At 37.5% G+C, this 27,604-nt stretch overlaps 1 protein-coding gene across 1 annotated transcript in view; it reads right to left on the minus strand.

Moving 5' to 3' along the window:
* Positions 1-27,095, minus strand: part of LOC124279776 (AT-rich interactive domain-containing protein 1A-like) — a 58,435-nt gene extending 31,340 nt beyond the window's left edge. Inside the window, 4 exon segments of the mRNA XM_046715656.1 lie at positions 10,707-10,772; positions 15,754-16,056; positions 16,781-16,969; positions 25,823-27,095. Coding sequence (XP_046571612.1) covers positions 10,707-10,772; positions 15,754-16,056; positions 16,781-16,969; positions 25,823-26,584 — 1,320 coding nt within the window. The 5' untranslated portion in view covers positions 26,585-27,095.
* Positions 27,096-27,604: the final 509 nt, after the last annotated feature.

Below are 27,604 nucleotides of genomic sequence, written 5' to 3' on the forward strand. Positions count from 1 at the left end.
AATATTATGTCAAATAATCCTCCAATGCCTCGGGGAGAGGAATTAAATACAATTAACAATACTGAAACTGCTATTTCAGTTTCAAATTTATTATCAAACAGAGCTGTATTTGTGTTATTTAAGTTAACATTCTCAATGTTTTAAAGGACTTACATTTAGATGTAAATAATCCAGAACACATTTTATTTTCTGTATCTCATTTTACTAAATATCCCCACAATTATTCAAGACATAAACAAATGGAACTTAAAGTAAATCTCGACAAATCTCAAAAACGTTTATTGACATCAGCAAGAACATTAACAGAAAAATATGAGCAATAAATTGCAAATTAAAGTGAAATTAATTGGAACAAAATACAGGAGAGAAAAAGTGTACACTGGAAAATGGTAATATAATCAGTGTGTTATTTTGAGGTAACACATTCCAACATTCCATGATCATTTTTCAGAACACTTGTATTTACATTTCACATTACTTAAAAATAATATTAATGTCTTAACAAAAATGGGGTGGAAAAACAACAGCTTAACAAGTTTCAGTCAAGTTTTCAAACAGATGTTTCACCAAGCTACAAAAATCAATCCAAACAAAAATGTTTCAAACAATCAATATAAAAAATATCAAACTGTTACGCCCAAAATCCTTAATTCAAACTACAAATAAAACCCAGGCTCAAACTCCTCTAAACAAAATTCCATTTATTCGTCTGTGAACAGAGAGCTAGCAAACGGAGGACTCCAAGTACAACACAGCCTAGCAAGCTAAAGGAAGGCAGCCATATTCACATAGCACTATGTGCTGGATGGGCCTGCTCTCCCACAAGCAGGATACTCACGTAACGAAGGCCTTGCCATACAATGCTCACCTATTACAACACTAGCGTACCTAGTACAGCCTTCATTTGTCCGTCCCCTGTCTATTTCACTTGAATCTTTTTTCCTTCCTACCAGCAAACAAAGGTTTTGCCTGACCGCTCAATGTTCAAACAAAGCAAAGGTCACCGGTCTTCCTAGATAACACAAGCATTACCTTGTGTGCACACCTTGATGAATTCTTTCAACGTAAACACATATTACTCAAACATTATTTTGTTATAAAACACTGAAACCAGTTGAGAAAACTAGTTAAATAGGAAGGTTAAATGAACTAGTTCGCTTCCACCAGCTCAGACCTGGCTGTGCTAAATATATCTACAAGCTGTGCTATCCACTCCACCTTAATTATCCTTCCTGGTTGAATAGGCCAGTCTCTCAACACAAAAGAATTAATTCCCTTTGTTTCCAGTATCTACTGCTACTACTTACTTGGGTGAATCTCTGAACAATCAGCCCTCAGATGAACAGGCAGTCAGGCTGTCTCTCACAGTTCAGCTAAAGCCACTAAAAATATCCCCGGTTGAGAACAGAAACAGGATATACCAATGTGAAAACCCCCTTAGTCAAGCCTCCGCTCGCTCAACTAGCACAAGTTTGCTTTTTCTCGGGCTCAAAGATTCCCCTTGCCTGTCCCCACTCTTCAGTTGCTTTTACAACATGTTCCACTTAGTGGGTTCAAGGGAAAAGCCTCCTAATTGAAGCCTGCTTGCTCCTCTCCCTATCCTTTCACAAATAGACTGGTCCAATTTACATTCTGCCCATGGTTGAATAAGCTGTAAGGGACAATACAGCAGTGCCCATTTATCAAGCTATGTCAGGCCTACACAGCCTGGTGTAGCCTACGCAGCAGTTAAGCTATCTGACTAGCGCTCCGCTCCCGCTTGCTAGCTGGCTGCTGTCTCACTGGCTGCACTACTAGACTCGAATATTCAACAGAGGATTTCTCCCTAAAATATACTTCCCCTCCCCGATTTTTTTCAACACAAGGACCCTACACCTAAGGTTTTCAATCTCCTTCATTTAATTGAATTTGGATCTCTCTGTATGCTCTCATTGTAACATGTTCCATTTCACTAGCCCATATAATGGTTTATTTATACGGCGGCCATATTTGCATAAAGTAGTCCCGGCAACCGTAATGGCTCCACAAAGCAAGGCAAACTAACTTCATATAAGCTTCATTTTATAATAGTCTAATATTCTCACAACCTTTTTTCCAAAAGTGTTTTATATCAACACAAGTGTGTGAATATTTTTTCTCAAGTTTTTAAGCAAAGTGGTGTGGTTTATAGGCCACTCTTGTGTGGTTATTTTCTCTGCGCTGTGGCTGGCTGGCTCACTCGCTTGTCAACTCCGACCCGATCTCCCAGTCTTTCTACTGAGTGTAATCTATAGCTATAGCCGAAAATCAATACAGGCTTGGAGCTAGGGTGCTTATCTCTCCACAAAGTTATAGTCTGTTTCAATATTGTACAGATATTCTCTGTCATACTAGATTGTTTTTGCACACATTTTATCCTTAATGCTACAATAAATTACATACACATATTTTATAATAGTTTTCACAAGTTGGATCTTCACTTCTGATATTTTTTCAGTAATATAAATTATTGATTTGAACACCAAACTCCACTTAGAACTATTAACTATTGATATTTTATCTGCAAAATGATCACTTCAGGAAAAATTTCCTCACTATGGAATTTTCCCAATAGTTTGATCAATAACTGACATTTGAGATCTTTAAAGTCTAATAAATAGAAAATGCAATAATTACAACAAGTATCATGTGACAGATATTGACAGTCAAGTTAATTTATATCTCTGCTTAAATTTGATTACTGAAAACAAAATATACAGATACATGGGGAAATTTTTTCTAATAACAATAAGTAATTTCATGAACATGAGGGATATTCAAATCATATATATGCAGTGTCACTTGAAACCACGCAGATATCATTATTTTCTTTTACACTTTCATCCTTAATGGACAACACTGGGTACTGAAATTGATATTATAAAGCTTGTGAGTATTACGTCGATAATCACCAAAACCTCCATAGTAAACCTAAAATAACAATTAACCAAACAGAAAACTGGACCAACAAAAGAAAATCCTTGAATATTAAAAAAAACCTTAGAACAAACATTCCTCAATACACCCATACCTATCCTGTAATTCCAACGAACAAAAAGTGCACATCTGGCCTGAGCGTCAACAAAGAAACGCCACCAAATACATAATTCATAAAGTAAGCAATCATGCTTGTTGAAACAGGCTATAGGCAGTGGAAACTTAGACCAGATGCAGTGTAGAATCTCGCTCCAGCTTGGCTTGGCTCTACATGTGTCCTGGCTATAAATAGAGGCGATTTTTCTATCGCAACAAAGGAGTATTCGCTCTGAAGGGGATTCCATCAAGGCAGAACTCCATCTATAATGACGTAGTAGGATAATAAAGAAAACCCTCTTCATGTTAGTGGGGGTCTACACCATGTCACAAGGAACATTCAATTATTTACCTATTTTACAACACCTATGTCCCCAAGGCAATTCATTATCGCTTCAATTAGCAACTACAATAGTTCCATTATCATCTGAATAATATAATTTATTTATTCTAATTCAGTCTACATGGAATATGTATTTCTATGGATAATCCTTTTGCATTGTCAAAACATGCATTGTTTCATCAATGATTAATTTCTGTATAGTTCAAATAAAAAGTACCTCCTTTTTTTTCTGTAAAGTGAATAATTTCCCAACTGCTCAGACTTATTAAGCAAAGGAATGATATTATCATGCATCAACCTGATCAATTTAATTACATTAGAATTGTTTTCCTTTCAAAATTAAAAACAATGATTGCACAATTTTTTATGTTACTAACATTCTTTAAATGTGGAAATTAATGAATCAATATCTAACCAAACAAGTAAATTGGAAACACTATTAACTATTGGGACCATTTCACTGAATAAGTTTTCCACAATAAACAGTTTTATCCAGACTGAAATGGGAGAATACATAAAATTTAGAAAGAACCTGTTGTCACTGAAGAATGATCTACTGTCATGTTATATGAAGATTCAACATAAGAACCCCTGGACTATTATCCTGAAGTTTGAACACTGTGATACATCTCATGGTCACATTCAGTGAGTTAGTCAAATGTTAATGGTATGTGTAAGATACTTTGATTTTCTCCAGTCAAGTAATGACAATAGGGATAATTACACTACTATATTTCCACTGAATGGAGAGGGAGAAAGGTTTAATAGGTTTAAAATGATTGTTTTCTTCAGAAATATATTTAAAATGAATATTTTGTTGCCAGTGCAGGATCAAATGAATAATTTGTGTGGAAAAAAAACAATGTCAAAACGTTAGTGTTAATGCAGAAAATGAACACATAGTTAGATGGTGCTCACTATATAAAACAGTTTGCTGGAAAAGGCCTGTGCAAGACATATATTGTTTGAATACACTTCCACTTGCAATACAAATCAAATGGATGCTCCATAATGGTATAAAGAGAGTGAATGGGAGTGAGTTTAGTTTTACACCGCACTCAGCAATATTCCAGCTATATGGCGGCGGTCTGTAAACAATCAAGTCTGGACCAGACAATCCAGTGATCAACAGCTTGAGCAAAGATCTGCGAAATTGGGAACCGATGACGTGTGTCTTAGAAGTCGGCAAGCCTCGGGTATTTGTAACTTTATCAACTCGTGGTGATATATTTGATATCAAAAGACACTCCGGTGAGATTCTCTGTCCTATAAAAATGTGCTGACTTCTTAAAACATGACCTGGTGACATTCATCTCAAGCAAAACAATAAGCATTGTTAGGAGGGCTGTATATTGAAAATATTCTTTTAACAAAAGAGGGAACCTCAAACAACTTAGATAAATTGCTATACTGCTTTCTTCCCATGTCCTAAATTTTTCAAATCTGATTTTCTTTCAGAAACAATGGCAAAGAAAGTCCATTAAACAAGGCCATTTCTAGTGATGTCGCTGTAAATATCTCATGATTGCTGTCTTAATCTCACATAGGTAACAGTCATGATGAGATATAAATCACATGGAGGTGTATGGGAGTCACCTTGTGTGACTAGATTAGTCTAGATTCTTGTTTCTTAGTTAATAAACCACAACAAATGCCACTCAAAGACCTATGTTTTCACTCTTTCCCAAGCAATGTTTCCAACCGTAACAAATACACGCCTTTTCAGTAACCTTTCAAGGAACAAGTAGCACTCACTAAGTGAACACCAATTATTAATAGCTGCGATTTCTCAACATAAAGATTTGCATTAGAATTATTGAGGATCTAACATATGTCAGGTTGGGTGTCCTCATTCTGGGAACTTGTCAATTTAAGCTGTCAAGGGAACTGGCAAGATACTAAAATTAATGATAGAATTTGCATGCTGTTGGCTTGAGCAAAAACCTTGCCATTGTAAATATACAGTGGACGCGTGACTCCTTGTGTTTAGCATCACACACAAGATCATCATGAGATGTTCAATCCCCTGAATCAAACATGGAGCCTTGCTGGAAGTATTAGGACTGCACAGTATTCCCGGTATACCACAATGATTGTCAAACAATACCTATTGAAATATTTGTCAGAGAACCAGTATATTGGCTAAAATAACCCAAAACATTTAAGTTAAAATGTACACCTACTACAATTCACAATTGATGGTTGCCTGTGTAAGTGACAATATGGCATGCTTTACATGCCATAAATTGTACTAAGATAAAAATATACCACTAAGATTGTATTTTAGTAGCACATCTTATCTCAGATCCCATGAAACTATAAAATTTGATTTTTAATACAATTTCTCAAAATAATGAGAGCAATATTAATAGTTTTGAATCATTTGTTAAATCCAAAATTACAGATAATTGTGTTGGAAAAATGGTTCAAAACATTGTAATAGTTCTGACCCAAGATTAGGAATGTAATATTACCATCAATGATAATACTTTTGTTCGAAACTTTTGTTGGAAAAACAAAAGGACAAATATGTACTATTCCACATAGCTTAAGAACACATGTCATGTGATATGAAACAGTGTTCTTCAACTTCTGTGTAATTTATATTGTGGATATAAAATTCTAAAACAGTGGTATTTAAAAGAAAGCTTACCAGTTTACAAAGACAATTTTTTTAGTTTTTACAAAATAAAATTTTTTTTTCTGCTCTGAGTTATACGGCGGCCAGTCTAAGGGCTGTTCATTTATCACCTTAAAATGATGCCACACCTTTCAAAGTTTTTATCTTTTCTCTGATTTCTTGTTTCAGTGGCAACATATTTCTCTGGAACTGGAACTGAAGATGTGCAGTCAACTGTAAGGTCTATCTCTGTGTTGATGTAACCTTTGATTTAATACAATACGTAGCTGTTCTTTCACACGTTACTGTATGTATGACAGATATTATATACAGCATGTCATCAGGCAAACGTCATCTACAAAGAGCCACCAAGAACATAAATCTAAGCCAAGACAGTCTCTGGTAAGATGTCAGACAGATGCTCCAAACAGTTTCAAGTAACTCCTGTATTACAACGCTCATTTTTCATATGTCGCAGGAAACCATTTTGGGAAGAATTAACTACTACATACTATGAATACACAATGCAATTTAGAAAGTGGTCAAATGTAAAATATGTTCTATTTGGGATTACACTTTCTCAGTAAAGTACAGATTCTAGTACTTTTGTTGGGTCGAGTCCAATCCTGGATTCAAACCCACACTCAGAGTCAATCACCTAATCGCCAGCACACAAAATCAGCCGCCTAATCCACTCGGCCACTACTACTACATACTAGGGGTGTCACGATACACCAATCTCACGATACGATACGTATCACAATTTTAAGGTCACGATACGATACGTATCGCGATGCATAATTTTCGCGCCTTTTCATAGCATTACCTTACCGGCAACGTACGCGCTCGCTGATTGGTCCATCAAAATAGTCTAGCCAATCACAAAAGCTGTTAGTTTCCAACCTATTTTTTAAGTAAAGCTAGCTACATCTATTTATCGGAGCGGTCTCGTATAATTTTACTATCAAGACTTTGAAGGAGATGGATATAGCATAAAAATTTGAATCGATAAAGTTTTAAAATAGGAATCAATACACGCAAGCATGTATCGCGTATCGTATCGTCAGTAAAAATGTAAAAATGTATCGATGCATCGATACATTCGCGTATCGCGACACCCCTACTACATACTATGATGAAAACAACAATATTGAGTATTACTGTACATTGCCAAATATATAGCGACCCCAATGTAAACGTGACAAAATCAAGGTTTATTTATATCTATTTTTGCACAAAGTACATCACGTCATTAGATTTTTAATAAAAACATGTTTGTGTTCTAGTATTTTTAATATGCGGCATAGAAATCAAGCACATGGCACCATTTTATGTTGACACAGTGCGATACCAAAATTGGTGACTGTAAGAATTATTGCTAAAGGTGGCGTAAAACCATGCTCTATCACTATTTAACCTAGTGCATAAGGCGACCCCTTCAAACTCAAATTCTAGCTACAAAAACCATGCCAATATACGGTACTTTTTGTGGGCAGGGGTGTAATGCATATACAACAAAATCTATTAAATGTTTGGAAAACTAATGGCGAAAGCCAGTTAATGTAAAGAGTTGCTTTCATTTGTTTTTTCCCTTCATATTTTCATGAATCATTCAATAGACAAAAATATTCATATTTTCCTGCATTAGTCTTATGTGTAATAACCCTAACAAACCTATATAAACCACAGTAATCTAAAGTATAATATATATATATATATATATATATATATATAACTTGGAGAGATTATGCCTTCATTATTGTACAACAGCATCAAGTGTAGAAGTCAGGGTTTCAGGTCTTATCACTTCATAGGAAACTGTCATCCCAAATGTCTTAAAGATACTTTTCAAATTCAGTATATAGACAGACTACAAAATCAGGATTAAGTCAATTGTGTTTGTTTCTAGCAAAATCAAAAAGTTGAATGCTGATACAGTGTGGATTTCAATGCTACCAAAACTATATGCCTATACATCAGGCCAAATTGAATAAAAATACTTGTTTAAGCTGACATAAACCCATCAGATATGGTAGGTCAACAGTGTTCATATTTTCAACATTCATCATATAGTATTCACAAATTTCATGCAGATGGATTGTTCAAGACTGATGTGAAATCGCAGTTGCTGGTCAAAACAGCTACAACTGACTAATAAACAGTAAACTGAACTGTTTCCAAAGGGTACTGCAAGTTTTGAACCAGCTGTATTCATCGGGGACAATAATATTCGAGTAGAAGATGAGGTGAGGTGAGGTGAAATTGGGTTCAACGTCGTGCTTGAGAATATTTCACTCATATGACGACGTGCATGCGTGTGTATGTGTATGTACGGCTGCTTGTACTAGCCCAGACTTAAGCTGGTTTAATAGTGCTAGCCCACTGAGATACGATGACGCAGTGAAGCATGAATACCCCACTCAGACGCATTATACTGACTCCGAGCCGAGTGCCAGGCAGGGACCAACAAGTACCATATTTTAAACGTCTTTTGGTATGACGCGGTCGGGGATCGAACCCGAGACTCTCCGCTCTCGGGCAGACGCTCTTACCACTACACCACGGAGGCGGTCGAGTAGAATGAAGAAAAAATTGTCAACCTCAAATGCAATATAGAGCTTTAAATTATATATACTGGACAAAATAAGTTAGGTATATTGGTATTTTTATGATTGATATTTTATCAGTGTGTCAATGAATAACTAGACCATTGTTCATAATTTCAAAATTTACATATATCCCTAACTATTTTTGTCAAGTATATTTTATGCTTGCAAAAGCTTCAAAATATCAATATCTGCATATGTAATCTTCAGCATAAGATCGTTAAATGTTGATTACTTCGTGAAGAGAAAAACAATATTTGTGACCTGTGCCCCATTACTCCAGTATCCCTTCAGTAATCACATATCAGATAAAACAAGGCAAAACGAGTAATTCAATTGTCCAAGTATCTTTCTGTGTACCGGGACAAATCATCATTGATTTTTATTCACAGCTGAGGAGGTACTGTCTTTCAATAAATTTAATGTCAATTCACATTTCAGACATGAAGAACTTTGGCTACTTTTTAAAATTGACATTCAATCTACACTTGCCCTGAACATTAAACAGGATCTAATGGGTTCTGATTGAACTGTGTTCTGACTGGACAGGGAGATCTGCTGAGTCATCAGTAATATGCTCTGTTTTACTGATTAACATTGACAATCAAAAGAATTTGTTTTTGACTTTCAAATTACTTAATATTTCACTTAACATTATCGTGAAAAGTTGAAAGTGGGAGAAAAACAAATCAACATAAATACCAGAACACCAGATGATCTTTAGAGCCATTTAGCTTTTTCACATGATATCATTTTTAATGGGCATTTACATTTCATCCAGTAGACAACATATTTTCATTCCTGTATTATATAAACCAAACAGTAGACATTAAAAGAATGAATAATTCTGCTTTAAATGCAGTTTTAAGTGACTTCTTATATGCATCTGTTCATGTGATCGCCTAGTTGTGTTCTTGGTTGCATAAACTTGCTACTGTATATGTCTGTGTTGCATTTAACACACCTCTGTGCATTATTCACTGTTCATGCATGTGATACGTGCATTCAATCAGTAAATATAGATTTGTAAGACAATACATGCGAGCAACTTAGGTTACACGGAGTAATAACACAGTCTCATTATACTTTGGAAGCGTTAATGCATTCATGCATCTTCCATACAAACATGTCATATACACAAGACAAAGTCTTAGATATCCAACCACCCTTTTAAAAGTCCTGATTTTCACTGTAATAAGCAATATTTCAGTAATATTGTGCTGACCTGGACCAGTCAATCCAGTGATTGATAACATGAATGTTCACACCCTTTCAGCAGATGCTGTCACAAAGCTTAATCACAACTCCAGTAAGCTTTCTCTTATCACGCATAGATTGTAGTGTGAGTGAGTATGGTTTTCTGTCGCTTTTAGCAATATTCCAGCAATATTAAGGTGGGGGACACCAGAAATGGGCTTCACACATTGTACCCATGTTTCAAATCGAACCCAGGTCTTCAGCGTGATCAGCGAACACTTTCACCACTGGGCTACCCCCCTGCCCCTGCATTGGTTGTAGATGATAAACACAAAAACAAAGTTCATTAAGACACTCGATGATCTGAGATATGATCCTGTTTCAAACTCTACTCTTAAACTTTATCACTTAATTCTCAGGCTCCACCATCTGTTTGAAAAGATCAGTTTCAGCTGTATCCAGATGTAGCACACAGGATCAAGTTTGTTTGATGTTTCAAACTAACTACTCAGCAATGTGCAAGCTCCAACATGGCAATTTGTGTGGATCAAACCAGCGACTGATATTATCAACATCAGCCAATGCTGTAGGGGTATAATAACATTACACTGATCAAGTCACCAAGCTTGACAAGTGAGTGAGTGTGATTCAGTTTGGTTTAACGCCGCTTCTAGCAATATTCCAGCAATATCACGACGGGGACACCAGAAATGGGCTTCATAAATTGTGCCCATGTGGGGAATCGAACCCTGGTCTTCAGCATGACGAGCAGACGCTTCAGCCACTAGACTGCCCCACCAAGCTTGACAAGTGAACCCAATTGGCTGACACTTACTGGCCACCACATGTGGAACACATTTTTAAACACATAGAGACTGTTATTACTTACCCCTTTTGACTCCTCTTCGCTTTCTGACCTCTTATTTTGACTCGTTCTGTTGTTTTCTGTTATACCCTGCAAAATAACAATAATATACTTATTTGACAAGTCTAACTATATCCGTACAAGTGAGCCCCATTTCAAAGCTATAAAAATCAAAGCATTGGTTACATGAGCAACAATCTGTGCCATCAGCATGTGAAACATGATCATACCAGATTCAAGTTAAATGCCATTACAGCGATTTTATTATTATTGTAAAGTAAGCAAGGTACAATTATCTCAGCGCTAATAATTTTCATGGAATTGAGCCATGTAGTGGATGGTAGGGACACGTACTAAAACAAAACCAGGTATTCCACATGGGTATGGTGTCAAAGATCATTACCAGGTGAAGAAAAGATTTGTAACAATGATAGTAAGTTTTCTATTATGCCGCTTTTAGCAATATTCCAGCAATATCACGGCGAAGAACACCAGAAATGGGCTTCATACATCGTACCCATGTAAGGAATCGACCCTGGGTATTCGGCGTAACGAGCGAATGCTTTAACCACTAGGCTACCCCACTGCCTCCCATGATAAGTAAGTTCTGACATGAAGAAAAAGTTCATACTTCATTTCCTGAAGTATATTCCATTATGTAGTCACAGGGCTATAACAATTGATATACAATAGTCACTACAAACAGAACTCTAGTTATATCCCGGCACGTCATGTGGGAGTAAAGCCATAATTGACCAGTTCCACAACGTGATAATTACATTATGGATGTCACAAGCCTATGGTGAAGTATGAAGTTAGGACCACCTTAATATTACAATCACTTCGTTGGCACAGGTCTCAGACTTTACTTCTTTGGTGAAGTCTATTGTTTAGAAAATCAAAGTGAATTGTTATATACTGAGGTTATATCGTGAATTTAAGTGAATTGACATATACTGAGCGAACCTGGCATGCTGAAGAAGCCATTTGTCTATTTTTCTTTTTCATAAGTTATATTTTCACAAACACGGCGACCAAAAACATTAGAACCTTTAGAAATATGTAAACAGACAAATGTGGATGCGAAAACAAATGTCTGCATAACCATGAGTAAATGCAGTTTGAAGATTGGAACCTTCAAATGTCTCATAGTATGTAAAACCTTCATACAATGACAGTGACGTATATGCACTCAAATATCAACCATATGGCCTCAAATGGATACAAAATAGATTCATCTTAGTGACATCAGCCACAAGAATCTGTTATTAACAATTAATTTATTTTTGGTAAATATCTGCACTGAACCCACATGCATTTTGAATTTGTGTTGCTTTGACCTTAAGGAACTAAAACTGACTTGATCAGGTAAAAGGATCCATTTCCATTTTTGTAAAGATTATACAAATCTGCTTGGAACTTTTTCAATTTTCTAATTTTACACTCCAATTTTCCATAAATTTAATAACCATATTTTCTTAAGCAATGTAAAATTAAAGGAAAGAAAAAGACTTGTGGCTAACATCTTGAGGGGGCCATTACACACACAATGAGTTGATTACCACAATTAATTTAACAACTAATCCTAACAGAACTAAGCAAGGGGAGCCTGCCAATAAACTATCTGGAAACAGTTAATGATCATAGTGTATCTCGCCTCATGCCTGTAATCCATTTCTTAAATTCAATTACTTTATTATCAACCACAATTTTAATTTAGTGAAATTATGCATAAACCATTAAGATCACAGAACTGAATGTTATTGACAGCAAACAGTATCAGATATCGGATATTACTTAAAACAAATCTTATATATTACAAATGCCCAAAATTGACCCAATAAAAGTCATATGTCATACTTGTTGTTTACTTTGTTAGGTCAATATATTGTTTTACAATTGAAAAACTCAAAATATGGGAAGCCACAAATATGGTTTATCATCAAACTGTTCTATATATAATATAAAAATCAAAGACTGCAACAACAATAGCACGATATTTGATTTACTCCAATATCTGTTTCAGATTTCTTCTAATTTTTGCATTAAAAATAATTCAGATATACACTTGACATTTTACATATTAATAACTAGTAATTCAGGCAGCAAATGTTTGGACAGATGAATGCTATTCTGAGTTTGTGCATTCGACAATGTACACAAATCCTGTTCAGTCATAACATTTTAACCACTGCATATGAAACAATGTCTACTTTTATGGGAAAAAACTAAAAAGTGAAATAGCCTAAAATGTAGCAAGGGGGGGAGGGAGAGATGAGAGGAGGGGGAAAGAAAGAAGAGAGAGGGGGGATCTTTTTGAGTTAAATATTTATTTCAACATAAAACTTTAACATCAACTGCCTTTCACAAACAAACTTTCAAAACCCCTCACTTTAGATTTCTTGGACATGAATGGGGAATTTTTTTTTTTATAAAAATAAAATAAAATTTAATTGTTTCAAACCATTGAACTAGTTACTGAAAACACTTTCCATTTATTACTTACACACTATGTAACATACATATCTCTTTGATGAAAATACAGCTGTAACGCTCACTGGGCATTCATATGGTTGACTGCTACATGCCGGAACTACTTTCTCATAATATATGTCCTGATCCAGTTGTTTATGTAAGTGTCAAAATCACTGTAGTTGCATAAAATTTAAACAAAAACTTTGAATCAATTCAGTGATTCTTAGTGCCATAAACTTTTTCTATGCTGAGGACTACTTTATGTGTAGCTGAAATATATAGATCTCTCAAGCTTGAAGCATGCTGCCGGAACTACTTTCAACAGAACAGTGTGCACTGTTTGTATTGGGATTTACATAGCCTCGCAATATTCAGCACTACAAGTATATCATTTTATGAGTTTCTGACAAAACTCTGCATGTACAAGCTTACCAAAATATCAAATTCATCTCATCCTAATTGTATCTGATTAAAGAAAAGAGCATATTTGGTTTCATTTTGTCCTAAATCTTTGTGTCATGTTATAATTAGGAAACTCCACTTGTCCACCAAAGTTTTACGTGCCAAAAACTTCAAATCTAGACAAACAAATAACACTCAAATATTTAAAAATAATATTTTAAAGGTAATATCAATCCCACCTTGTTCACATATGCATAGAAGTGACCTTTCAAATAAATGAATTCTATCCATGTTTTCAATTGCTTTTGTTTAAATTTTTTTTATTGAATGCCTTCCTTGAAAATAACTTAAGAAAAACAAAGCACTACCAAGTTCACTCTCTGCAGTTCAACATGATGCATCACAGCAGCTGTAATTCTATTGAGATTACCAATCATGAATCTACATCTGAAAGTGTTGCAAATGAGTGCAAGTCTTTGTCAGTGTTTGTCAGTTTACAATACCTGAGACTGCATCAGCATGGCAAGTTTCAATATTTAAGGCATCAACACTGGGATTGCATGAATAACATACATTACTGATATAAGAGTGTAATACGTAGGTGTAATACAGGACGGAGTATCTCTCTATCTATAGCTGGGATGTAATGGCATGATTTATAAATCACTGATCTTAGGTGAAAATACAACATATCATATATCCTTATCTGCTGTAGAAACTACAGTTTTAAATATTACGTTTTGCACAAGATGTCACATTCCAAATACAATTTTGTCACAATAGGTATGTCATAAAAACTAACTGTGATGCACTTATTCTACTATTTTAATCCTTCATAAAACAGACTGAGTGAGTTTGGTTTTACGCCGCTTTTAGCAATATTCCAGCAATATCACGGCGGGGGACACCAGAAATGGGATTCACTCATTGTACCCATGTGGGGATTCGAACCCAGGTCTTCGGCGTGACAAGCCAACGCTTTAACCACTAGACTACCCCACCGCCCCTCATAAAATAGAACTTGAGTATACAATCAACAGTTATCAACTATCATCCTTGCTTGAACTTCTGATAAAACTGTTCCATTTCAAGCATGATACAATGAAAGATTTTAGAAATTTTAATCCCTTCAACAACAAAATAAACTAAAACATTTTACATACAAATCAAGGGTTTATAAATACACAAATTGATCAGCTTCAATTTCATCTCTTTGAAAATGAATGTACATAACCAGATTTCTTGGAGGTTAAAGGACTCTATTGACCCACTATCTAACTAAATGCTGGCCCTTTTCACTTCACTACCGAGTCCCGACCGCGTCGTACCAAAAGACGTTAAAATATGGTACTTTTTGGTCCCTGCCTGGTCGCCCGGCATTGATGGGTACAAGGTCAAGGACTGGTCAGCTCGGAGTCAGCATAATGTGTCTGAGTGGGGTATTCATGCTTCACTGCGGCATGGTATCTCAGTGTGCTAGCACTATAAAACATAGTACAAGCAGCCGCACATACACATACACACGCATGCACATCGTCATATGAGCAAAATATTCTCAAGTACGACGTTAAACCCAATTTCACCTCACCTCACTACTGAGTAAGTGAGCATGGTTTTATGCCGCTTTTTAGCAATATTCCAGGAATATCACAGCGGTAACACCAGAAATAGTACCCATGTGGGGAATTGAGGTGAGGTGAGGTGAAATTGGGTTTAACCTTGTGCTTGAGAATATTTCGCTCATATGACGACGTGCATGCGTGAGTATGTGTATGTGCGACTGCTTGTACCAGCCCAGACTTAAGCTGGTTTTATAGTGCTAGCCCACTGAGATACCATGCTGCAGTGAAGCATGAATACCCCACTAAGACACAGTATACTGACTCCGAGCCGACCAGTCCTTGTACCCATGAATGCCGAGCGCCAGGCAGGGACCAACAAGTACCATATTTTAACGTCTTTTGGTATGACGCGGTCGGGGATCGAACCTGCGACCTTCCGCTCTCTGGGTGGACGCTCTAACCACTACACCACGGAGGCGATGTGGGGGATTGAACCTGGTCTTCAGCATGACAAGCGAATGCTTTAACCACAAGGTTACCCAACCGCCCTTTACTTTACTAAATGTGTCGCAAGATCAGAAGCATATAAAGGAAAAATTGTCAGAAGCAAACAAAAACTGTAGCTCACTGACCTGTTGTGATTGTTCGGAGTTGTTGTGGACTGGGGACCCCTTCATCTGTGATGTTTGATGTTGGAGAGCCTGAATAGGGGTAGTGGGGGTGTGTAGGGGCGAGGACTGACTGGCCGGCGGACAGGGAGGGGACGGCCCTGGGGGCTGGGGCTGTGATGACGGCTGAAGCTGTTGAGATAGGAAAGTTTGCTGTTGAGAAGAGGGCATGCTCTGACTGTATCCGGGCACTGGGCTGTTTGCGTTGCTAGCTGGATGTTGTTGTTGCTGCTGCTGCTGCTGTTGTTGGCTAAAGTGTGGATGCATCTGAAATGGTCAAGTCAGCCTCAAAGGACTACTGACTGAAATAGTCTAAAGGAAATTTAAGGAACAGCATATTCCACAATTTAGAGGCAAAAGTTTCAGTTGGAACAGGTGAGAAGGGTTTTACAAGGGACATCATAGTTGGGCTTCACAAATTGTACTGATGTGGAGTATAAAACTTGGGCTTTCTTTGCAGTGAACTTGCAATCATAGTCTACCCTACAGCCCTTTCTGTATGGTATACTGATTAATCATTTACGTAAGCAAAGCATTATTTCATGTCATAATAGGTCTAAAACAAAGAATGTCGAATTCCGAATGGTCACTGCACACAACACTGAAAGTGGACCAAAATTATACATTATTGGAAAAGAAAGGAATCAAATAAATGTTCTGGTTACAAGTGCTAAACTGACTAATATACTAATGAGGCACAACTGTGTTCTTAAAGATATCACAGCATTTTGTCATTACAAATCATCTTTCTGCCCATGTAACCACAAGCACAACACTTATTTTGAGGATAAACGTGTAAGAAAGAATACCAAATCAATTGCACAGCAGTTATCACACCGAGGTAAGGAGAAATAAAAGCTTTTTTCATGAATACCAAAACAATGAATATTTTTCTAAACACAAGACACCAAACAAATGGAACAAACCGAAAACTACAAACTCTCCAGTGAAGTTCAAGATAATATCTTGATTAAATTGTCCAAGGGCCTACCTGTGGATTATAAGGGGTGCTGCCCATGCCACCAGCCATCTGTGCCCCTGGGCTCCTGCCATACCTCTGTGAGCCTGGGGAGAACTGGTGGGGCCCGCCCACGTACTGCCCAGGAGCATTCTGGTAGTTGGATGGGGACATGGATGTCGGACGGCGTGGCTGGTTCATCTCCCCTGGTATTGAACCAGTCTAAAACAAAAAATAAAGGAACTTACAAGATGGTCACATACAAAAGACAGGGACTAATGCAGAGGACCAAACTAGAACAGGTGCTTGCCAATAGCTACTCAACCTGAAAATAACAGAAAAAAATCTGTTATATAAATGAAATTGGTTTACATACCAACCAGCAAATGCTACTTTCATAGCAAAATGCAAAAGAATCAAAAGCAATACAAAACAGTCAGCGATGATAACAGTGGTACATTCAAAGTTTCCAATGATCCAATCACAAATCTTGGATAATTTGAACCAATATGAACAAGGCAAATGATCATCGGCAAAAGGGATACCACTGGTCATATCTAACTGGTAGGTGTCTCGTTTGAGACCAGTTGTAGACGTAACACAACTAGATATCGAGAGAAAACAGTCTATTACAAGTGACTGACTGACTGAGTTTGGTTTTACGCCGCTTTTAGCAATATTCCAGCAACATCACGGCAGGGGGACACCAGAAATGGGCTTCACACATTGTGCCCATGTGGAGATTCAAACCCAGGTCTTCGGCGTGACGAGCCAATGCTTTAACCACTAGGCTACCCCACCGCCCCCTATTACAACTGAAGTATGAACAATGCCTTTGCAGAAACTGATCACACAAGAGTTCTTTCTACTGTTAACAAAGTATCATTTTTCATCAGCTGTTGTAGAAAGCACCTGCTCCTCACATACATTATCACTGTTGACAAGCAGAATGGAGTGACAAACACACCTCAATGCTTGGTATTGAAACAGATGCATTTACAATTACATACAATTGGATTTTGAAGGATAGCCATACGTTTTAAGATTGTAATGAAATAGTTTCATCAAATGTCTCTTCAGTTTATCTTTACTACAGATATTATCATTCAAATAAGATGCTCTTTGCAACCAAATAAAGTGCCCATGTGACATTTGAAGTGAGAATTCTGTAGTACCTAACATATACATTCATGCCCTTTAAATATTTAGTGAAAAACTCCCACTATTACTGGTAATCACAAGTAATATTGACAACAAATACATCAATGTTGTGACAAGACCACTTAACTTTATTAATGATTTAGACGATCCCTCCCATAAAAATATATTTATATAACAGATATTACAATAAATGGGAAAGAGTATCACTGCATTATTTGAAAATGTATTGAATTTCTAATAACACAAATTGAGGGTAATATCTATTATAATAGCATTGTCAATCAGTTGCAGCCCATTGTGAGATTGCTAGCCATCAGTTAAACACAGATCTCAGTGAAGTTCTCAGCTTATCACAGTTCTGATATGGAGAAAAATTTGAAATAAAAATCAATATATTCCGCATTTGACAAATTTACAACCCCATTAAATGTCAGCATGCTGTTGACTTTTCAATCTTCATTAATGTCTTAAAATCCTACTTAACATTTTATAAGAAAAGCTCTTAAAAAATTAATTCTAAAAAGCATATCAAGATTATTTGCTTGTAAATGAGGCACAGATTGAAACCAGTCAAATTATAAATCATTTACACTGACAGGAGAAACAAAGAAATATATCATATCACAAACATGGAAGCTGAGTATAACACTTGACTGTCGGTAATCTTGAACTGAAATCGTATTCTCTTCAATGTGATTGAGTGAAAGGAATTACTACCACGCAAGAAATGTCAAAGGTGTCTGCAGCTTATTTCATTCATAAAGCTATGATTGGGCAATCAAAAGGCCACGACACATCCTCAGGCAGTTGGTTCTCTCGATGACAAAGGCAAGGATCAACTTGTAAGGAGTCCATGTAAAGCAATCCCATTCCTCGACAGAGGGGTCCCCAGCTGACGCGAGAAGGCATTATTCCTGCCTCTACACACTCCCAACAACAGGCTCAACTGGGAGATTTCCACCTTCTGTTTACAGTGTCACTGACAGGGGAAGGCGCCAAAACAGCACATGGCTAATCAGCATAATGAGTAAACATTGGCACATGGCTGAAACATGGGAGATAGATAGACTGCTGACCCCAGGTGCCCGAGTTCCCCTCACAATTGAGGGTTTACACTATTAATAGCTACAACTAGTACAAGTTACACCACCATACCAACAAATGCAACATTAACAAGAATAGAAAGGGACTACAAGCCATACCTTTCTACAGCTATTTCCATGATTTCTGCTTGAAAATTTATCTCAAGTTTTGTGTATTATTGACCTTTATCTGCAATTGTTACCTCTCCACAATTATTCTTCAACTTTTTCATGGTTAGTTTCTGATCTGGAAGGTGAGGACATCTTTATCATCTTCAGATCAACATAAAAATTTCTTTAAAACATTTTCAAAACGACCAGCTTAAGATGAAACCATAACTCTGAGTAATGTCCGCTCTAACAAAGAAATCTCAAGAATTATCCATGTCCACTAAAATTCTCAGGTATTTTTCTTCCTTTCAAACATGTGGCCACCATAATGTTAGGTGTTCATTATGGACGTCCAACAGATTTCATATTTTCCAAAGTTAAAATATTAAAACAGGGGTGGAAATAACCCATTGCCCAACATCCGAGTCCAGTGTATTTTTCTGTCAGGCAAGCAAATTTGTATATCATGCTGTACCGGTGTCCAGTTGACTTTCCAATGTTAATTATGCTGTTTATTTAAGAAATCGACAAGAAAATAGTCCGGTATAGTGGAAAAATTATCAGGGCAAGTGATTTTACATGTGCCACAGTACCGGAGTACACTAGCAATTTTAAAGTTATTTCTACCCCTGTAAAATCAGTGCTGCAAGAGTAAAAGATGAAAATTCATATCTTTCTGAATACTGATAGAAACATTATTACCAGTAAGTGTGCCATTATATCTCGTTATCTCCCAATATAGAGTTTGACGTTTCTCACTTCCAGTTTGGGAAAAGGGTTCTCCAAATGGCTTTCTGGAATTCAGGAATTGACCCATATGTATGACAGCTGAGATGAAACTCAACCAATGATCACAAAAGTGAACCATTCACAACGGCTGTGTGCAAGTTCCAAAACATTCACCAACGTTATCCAGTCTTGGTCACAGGCTTTCGAGTCTGTTCTCACAAATATGGCTTTTATCATCTTCAGTAGGTTTCAGTGTTATTATGTGGATGGTTACTTGCTAAGGCTTACAAGATAAACATGATTTTACTGACTGGCTTCAACTATTGATAAAAGCTGCAGATTGCTTACTAATGATTTACTTGTGTACACAATTATAGAGTCAGCCACGTGTCACAACCTAGATATAAAGGAGAATTACTAAGTTCCACAGAACAAGAGTCAAGGGATAGAACCAACCACTAAGCATATATTGCAATTTACTACCTGAGCTGGTTAATGAAGAAGCATGATTTTACACTGATTCACATAATATTCCAGCATTATGATTACAGGGGACACCAGGATTTGGCTTCTCACATTGTACCCATGAAGAGAATCTAACCTGGGTCTTTGGCATGAACAAGCTCTTGGCTCTCCACACCTGGCTTTTTGACTAAAATGCAGTGATACAGCTAATAAATAGCATTTGCACATTTTCATAATTTTATCAATTGATCAGACATTCCTCAGTATCAAATCTGAAAACAAATCTCTTGAAATTTTAAGACTCATTCAGTCAATATCAAACAAAATCAACATATCGGAAAGCCTGGACTTATTGTACACATTTTTCAAAGTTTCCATTAAAAATACCTAAATATCAGATTTATGATGAGATGACGGAAAACTAAAGGTTCTCTATGTAAGAGTGCATTTGTAAGCATGAAAACGGTCCCCATGGTTCTTAAAGTATGTATGCCTACATGAGACAGAACAAAAAACTGAAATATGGACAAACTACAAACTAAGATCTCTCAGTGAGCCAATGCTCAAACTTATTTTATTACAGTTGTAATTTCCAAAGAAATACCCTCCAAGTCAACAATAATATTTTGTTTAATTGTTACGCACCACATTCAGCAATATGCAAGATATATGATGGTAATCCACAAAGAAATGAGTCAGGACCAGACAATCCAGTGATTGATAATGGAAGCAAAGTTCCACAACCACGAAACCAAGCTTGACCACCTGATCCATTAAGCCACCTCTTGAGTCCTGCATAGGCTGCTGCACTAGCCAATTACCAAGGATATCCACTGTGACAGCCTACTGACGCTAAAGTAATTCTGATAAAAAATGTCCACGCATCTGAAGTAATTGTCCCTGATTATACAGGCAAAATCAGAAGAAATGCTTGCTCTAATAATGGTCATTTCAATGCCAAAAGGAGCCTTGTAGAAAAAGCTTAAGGTCATATTTTTTCCCCTAAGCAATAAAGAGGATGAGATCACTAATTCAAGAAACAAAAACATTTTGCACTGTCTCTGAAGGATTTGATTTTTTGGAAGTTGCTGCTAAAAGTTAATTATCCAATCGAAAAAAACTATTATAACCTGACATATCACTGAGGTTGTGAAATTATTTCACTTCTTCATATTTTCATACTTTTAAGTATTTTTCTTTGCTTTGTTTTCTGCAACATTCTGCATCATTACAGTAACATCTGCATTTCGATAGGCAAGTGTGGGCTCGATCAAACAGTCACTGATGTCATGTGCAACACCACAACATCTGCATTTCGATAAGCAAGTGTGGGCTCGATCAAACAGTCACTAATGTCATGAGCAACACCACAACATCTGCATCGATGCAAGTGTTCGATCAAACAGTCACTAATGTCATGAGCAACACCACAACATCTGCATTTCGATAGGCAAGTGTGGGCTCGATCAAACAGTCACTAATGTCATGAGCAACACCACAACATCTGCATTTCGATAAGCAAGTGTGGGCTCGATCAAACAGTCACTAATGTCATGTGCAACACCACAACATCTGCATTTCGATAAGCAAGTGTGGGCTCGATCAAACAGTCACTGATGTCATGTGCAACACCACAACATCTGCATTTCGATAAGTAAGTGGAACCGATCAAACAGTCACTGATGTCATGTGCAACACCACAACATCTGCATTTCGATAAGCAAGTGTGGGCTCGATCAAACAGTCACTGATGTCATGTGCAACACCACAACATCTGCATTTCGATAAGCAAGTGTGGGCTCGAAACAGTCACTGATGTCATGTGCAACACCACAACATCTGCATTTCGATAAGCAAGTGTGGGCTCGATCAAACAGTCACTAATGTCATGAGCAACACCACAACATCTGCATTTCGATAAGCAAGTGTGGGCTCGATCAAACAGTCACTGATGTCATGTGCAACACCACAACATCTGCATTTCGATAAGCAAGTGTGGGCTCGATCAAACAGTCACTGATGTCATGTGCAACACCACAACATCTGCATTTCGATAAGCAAGTGTGGGCTCGATCAAACAGTCACTGATGTCATGTGCAACACCACAACATCTGCATTTCGATAAGCAAGTGTGGGCTCGATGAACTAGTCACTGATGTCATGTGCAACACCACAACACCTACATTTCGATAAGAAAGTGTGGGCTCGATGAACTAGTCACTGATGTCATGTGCAACACCACAACATCTGCATTTCGATAAGCAAGTGTGGGCTCGATCAAACAGTCACTGATGTCATGAGCAACATCACACACCAGGGTGTCCACCTAACCAGAGTCTGACCCCACAATTTTCTTACACAGGTGAATTTTCTTAATAAAGAAGTCATACAGATGTAGGTCTAACTAAGGAACTTGGGGAAAGGGAAAATCTCCATATTATTCATATTATCTGGGCTGTATCACAAGACTAGTGTGTATGGTGAGCATCAGCAAGCAGACAAAGCTGTTCATGCATGGAAAATAACACTAATAAAATCATAAATTGATATGTACAGCTGAAATTTGATGTCCAGTATTTGTGCTGCCAATGTGATGACCTACAAACTTATCATAAACCACAGTGAACACATGAACAACCAAAACATCGCATGACAAAAACTTCAAAATCTACTTGCCCAAACTCTGTTCATTGCATTAATTTCTGGAAATCTTGATATCGACATTCATCACCTAAGCTTACTTGAACAAACAGAATTTTACCAAACTCGGGTTTCAGACAAGCAGCTGAAGTCACAGACTACTGAACTGAAACATAGTCATGTATAAATGACCACCTCACTGTCCAGTGGGGTCACAATTTGTGACACTCATTGAAACCTGCTGGTATGGGGAGCATTGCTCCTGTCAGCCACTGGATTACTTGTCAAAGAACAGGAACATGTCCACAATGATATAGATATCCATCCACCCACTCGCCTCTAAGGGTGAGCGAGTTGGGTTTTAAGCCGCTTTTAGCAATATTCCAGCAATATCGCGATGGAAGCCCAAGAAATGGGCTTCACATATTGTGCACGAGGGAATTGAACCCGGGCCTTGGGCGTGATGAGCGAACATTTTAACCACTATCCTACCCAACTGCCCCCTCGCATCTCAACAATCTAGCCTTCAAACTAGGGTTTCTTCAGACACAACATACATGTTGAACAAAGAAATTATAAATAGTAGCTTACTTCAACTCTGAGGAATTTATCTAAACCACCATAGGCCATCTTCAGCAATTGTTACAATATTTTCACAAATTTGAACCAACAATTTCATATTTATGTTAATAAAGTTCAACCCATGGCCTGGTCGATGGCACTAATGATTATTATCATTTTCAATGTATTCAGCGTTAAAATACAACTGAAAAAAACAACAACATATAGACCCCCATTTTAGACTGACTGAGTTTGGTTTTACGACGCTTTTAGCAATATTCCAGCAATATCACGGCGGGGGACACCAGAAATGGGCTTCACACATTGTACCCATGTGGGGATTCGAACCCGGGTCTTCATCATGACGAGCCAACGCTTTAACCACTAGGCTACCCCCCACTCCCCCATTTTAGACAAAACTGAGTTCACAGTTCTACGGGTAATCCAGGCTTACACAGATTAAACCCCAATATTCAACCTGCTCAATTTGGTGTCTTGACCTAACGATACCTGGAACATAATTCAGTGATCTTGGATCTATGTTAACATCTTACTAGTGGTCATGTACATTTACTCTACGTTTGGCAAATAATCACAAAAAAACAACAACATTCTTTGTAAGTGACATACCTATCTGTCGACATTAACAAATTGAAATTACCCATTAGCAAGAATTTAATGTTACAATTTGACTAAAAATTGAAGGGATAATTTAGATAATGCAATATTTAGATTGAAGGGATTAATTTAGATAATTTCACCTCTATAAACATGATAAATCACTAACTACTTAGGGAGTTGGGAATTCACAAAGACGCATGTTAATTATCAGATTGTTATCTTCACAACAGTTAGTGAAATTCCTGGATTAAGAGGAAAAAATTTCAGCTGCTTTGTCATCTAAGCTATTGACATGAAATACCAAAATTTGAAGTCAAAACATTCTGAAGGTCAGAAGCACATTTTCTTTAACATTAGGCAAAAAAAAAATTAAATATTTCCATTTCCTGTAACCCAAACCTATCCTATACTCTCCCCTCCCAACACTAAATCTTTTTTGATACAAATCAAAATCATGACTGGGGTGCATTTCAACTCATCATTTACTGATAACCAGCATTTCCTACACTTCCTCTAGTGGTACACTGATGAAGGGATCTGACCAGTATCACTTCATTACGAATCAACTCATACAACTCGGAAACAGTTGCTCATGGTATTATGTAAAAATCGTTTAGTGGAACAATGAATGTTATGCTGTTTAAGCTATGTTTATGCTGTTAAAATATATGCGTAATTGTCTGCAATCCTTGGATTCAAATGGTTGAAGGGAAAGGGATTAATCAAATTAATTTCATTACAGTTGAAGAAAGGGGGAGGGAGCAGGATAAAGATAAGGTACATGAAGCATCAAAAAATGAAAGCTTCAAACCCATCATGTATTCTCCACCATTGCTGAAAACCAATGTCCATATTTCAATATCAACTTAATTTGGTAACCCAAATTGCAATATTTGAGAGAAAAGTAATTATGCATTAACATGTTCCTCCATGCACCATCTGCAGAACGTGGAAAACTTGTAAAAAAAACAGTTATTCACATGTGTTTAAGTTACCTTAAAAGTATAATAAAAAAAAAAATTAACACGATTTCATGTTTACTAGTAAGGAATGTGAAGGCCAAGGTAGGACATCAACAGAGAAAAATAAAGCTTTAGGCTGCATGAAGTGATCTGGCACTGTGACATGACCCTGAACTGGTGTGTATACGCAATACACACATCTGCTTTTCAGCTGACACAATTTCAGTTTATGTTCTCCATGGCAACAGGGGAAGCTTTGGCTGTGAAAAAAGTAATCAATGAAAGCATGGCAAATACTATGATAGGCTGCTGGAAGTAAAGTGCTATCATTATGCGACGCATGATTAATTGATTGTTTGACAAAGGCCATCAACCAATCATCTCAGGGCAATGCCACATTCATCCAGCTGTCTTGTGAAGCGCTAATTTTGCCTCCAAATTTAAATATCAGTCAGTCACCATGCTGGATGCATGCATGACTTATGAATGACTGACAGCAGTAGTATTTGGTTTCTGGTCACTAAATTTTGCTTTCCAGCACCTTTCTGGCTAGTCTAATGCACAGCAATCTTTTTCTATCAGTTTTCCAATGAATCATGTCCTAGATCAATAGCATTACACCCACAAGGCAAGGCTTGGGCTTATCAAAACAATCAATCAAAACAAAACAAATGTAACATTTCTGAAAAGAAATTTCAGAACTATATGTAAAATTTATTTCACAACAATATCCAGACACTCACTTGATTTCTGTAAGGAGATGTCCCTCCCATAGGCCCAGGGGGATATGAAGCTCTTGCGTTCCAAGGACCTTGCATATTGTATGGCATGTTCCCAGATCCCAAGTCATTTCCCTTGCCCGACCCCCCTGGATATTCACTGTAATTATTAGGGTATCTTTGGGTAGAGTTAGGAGTCTGTAGCAACTGATTTAGTGTAGGTGTGGGACCACCTTGCTGAGATATACTTTGTCCAGACATCATTCTTTGAGCACTAGGGTTGTATCCAGGGGGCGACATCATTGCCATTCCAGGGGGTGCCATACCCGGTCTGGATGGACTCATACCAGGTTTATCCATTCCTGGATACCCTGGTCTCACCTGTGATTGTGAATACTGTCCATGAAATTGTGAACCCTGAGTCCCAAATTCAGTACTTCCTGCCAATGCCGGCATACCGCCATGTTGTTCCGAACCCAGGCCATAGCCCCCTCTGTTATAAGGGTAGTTTTGCATCTGACCATGGTGCATATTATCATTCATTCTGCTATAGTTCTCAGGGCCCATTCCATGTTCTCCTGATGTTGGTGGGAAATTATTCATATCGGTGTTCATGTGAGCCCCCTCCATCGGAGGATATTCACTCTGTTCGGAGTTGTTCATGTTTTGCTGGCCTCCATCTTGAAAAGAGTCCATTGTGTTTGGTTCACTCATCTGGTTGGGAGAACGCAGCTTATTATTCACGATCATTCTGTCTCCGCCATCATCGGGAGAAATATTATCCATAGTAGGTACTCACCGATTCGTTGGTACCAACCCCGGTGATTCGGATAGTCCTATATCCCTGCCTTTTTTGTTCACGCTGCAAACTTGATCAAGCATAATGCCAAGAGCACACACCCTGAGTCGAAATTCACGGGAACAGACTCCAATCTTGTTGCAGATGAACGCTTATGATGTTGGTCCCCTCCTGTCCCTACCTCAAGTTTATGTTACACACGTGTGTGAAGATGAGGTTTGGAAACAGTAGGGGAAAACAGTCTCGGATAGCAGCATGGTCTTATCATACACTCGGCTATTATATGGTACACTTCAATAAGCGGGAATAGGAGAGATTTTGCCAATAGATTCATGCGCAATGGCGTGTTTCCGGACAAAACATAACGCGCTATTTCTCCTTTCCTTTTACTCGACTCATATTGGCCCTGTCAAACATCTGTAATAAAGTAGACTATATCGCGCGGTTTTGGCACGCAGCATCCGCTGAAAAGTACCTTAGAATTCTTTTCTACTCTCCCTCTACTGAGCGGATGACCACAAATTTCGAGTTGTGACGCGTCCGAGGCATTCTTTTCAATTCTGCCGTTTCAATTAGCTGATCTTTTCACCTCCCTCGGATGAGTAATACCAGATAAAACCAAAGAAAATACTTGCAAAAAGGTTATTCTCATTTTTTGCAGAGGTTTTCTGTTTTATTCTACCTAAAAAGGCAAAGTATAGTAAAGAAAAGTACAAAATGACTATTCTTGGCGAGGCGCGTATTTATTTCTGAGTTCCAGGGGAGGTGACTACACCAGCCAGAGTTGCCAAAGGGCTTTCGCACTGACGTCAACCGGAGGCCAAGTCTCATATTATTGGGCACGCAATTGTTGTTATTCATTTTTTCTTGACGCCGGTCGTGAGGGAGATACTGCAGCCGATACTGGGCGTTTATTCAACGCATTACATACACTAAAAATTTATATATCTAAAACAGAAAGAAAATTCAGGAAAAAAATCCTGTAAGTTGGTGAAATAAGCAAGTAC

The sequence above is a fragment of the Haliotis rubra genome, unplaced genomic scaffold, assembly GCF_003918875.1.
Source record: "Haliotis rubra isolate DU_JTF1 unplaced genomic scaffold, ASM391887v1 Scf256, whole genome shotgun sequence".
NCBI lineage: Eukaryota > Metazoa > Mollusca > Gastropoda > Lepetellida > Haliotidae > Haliotis > Haliotis rubra.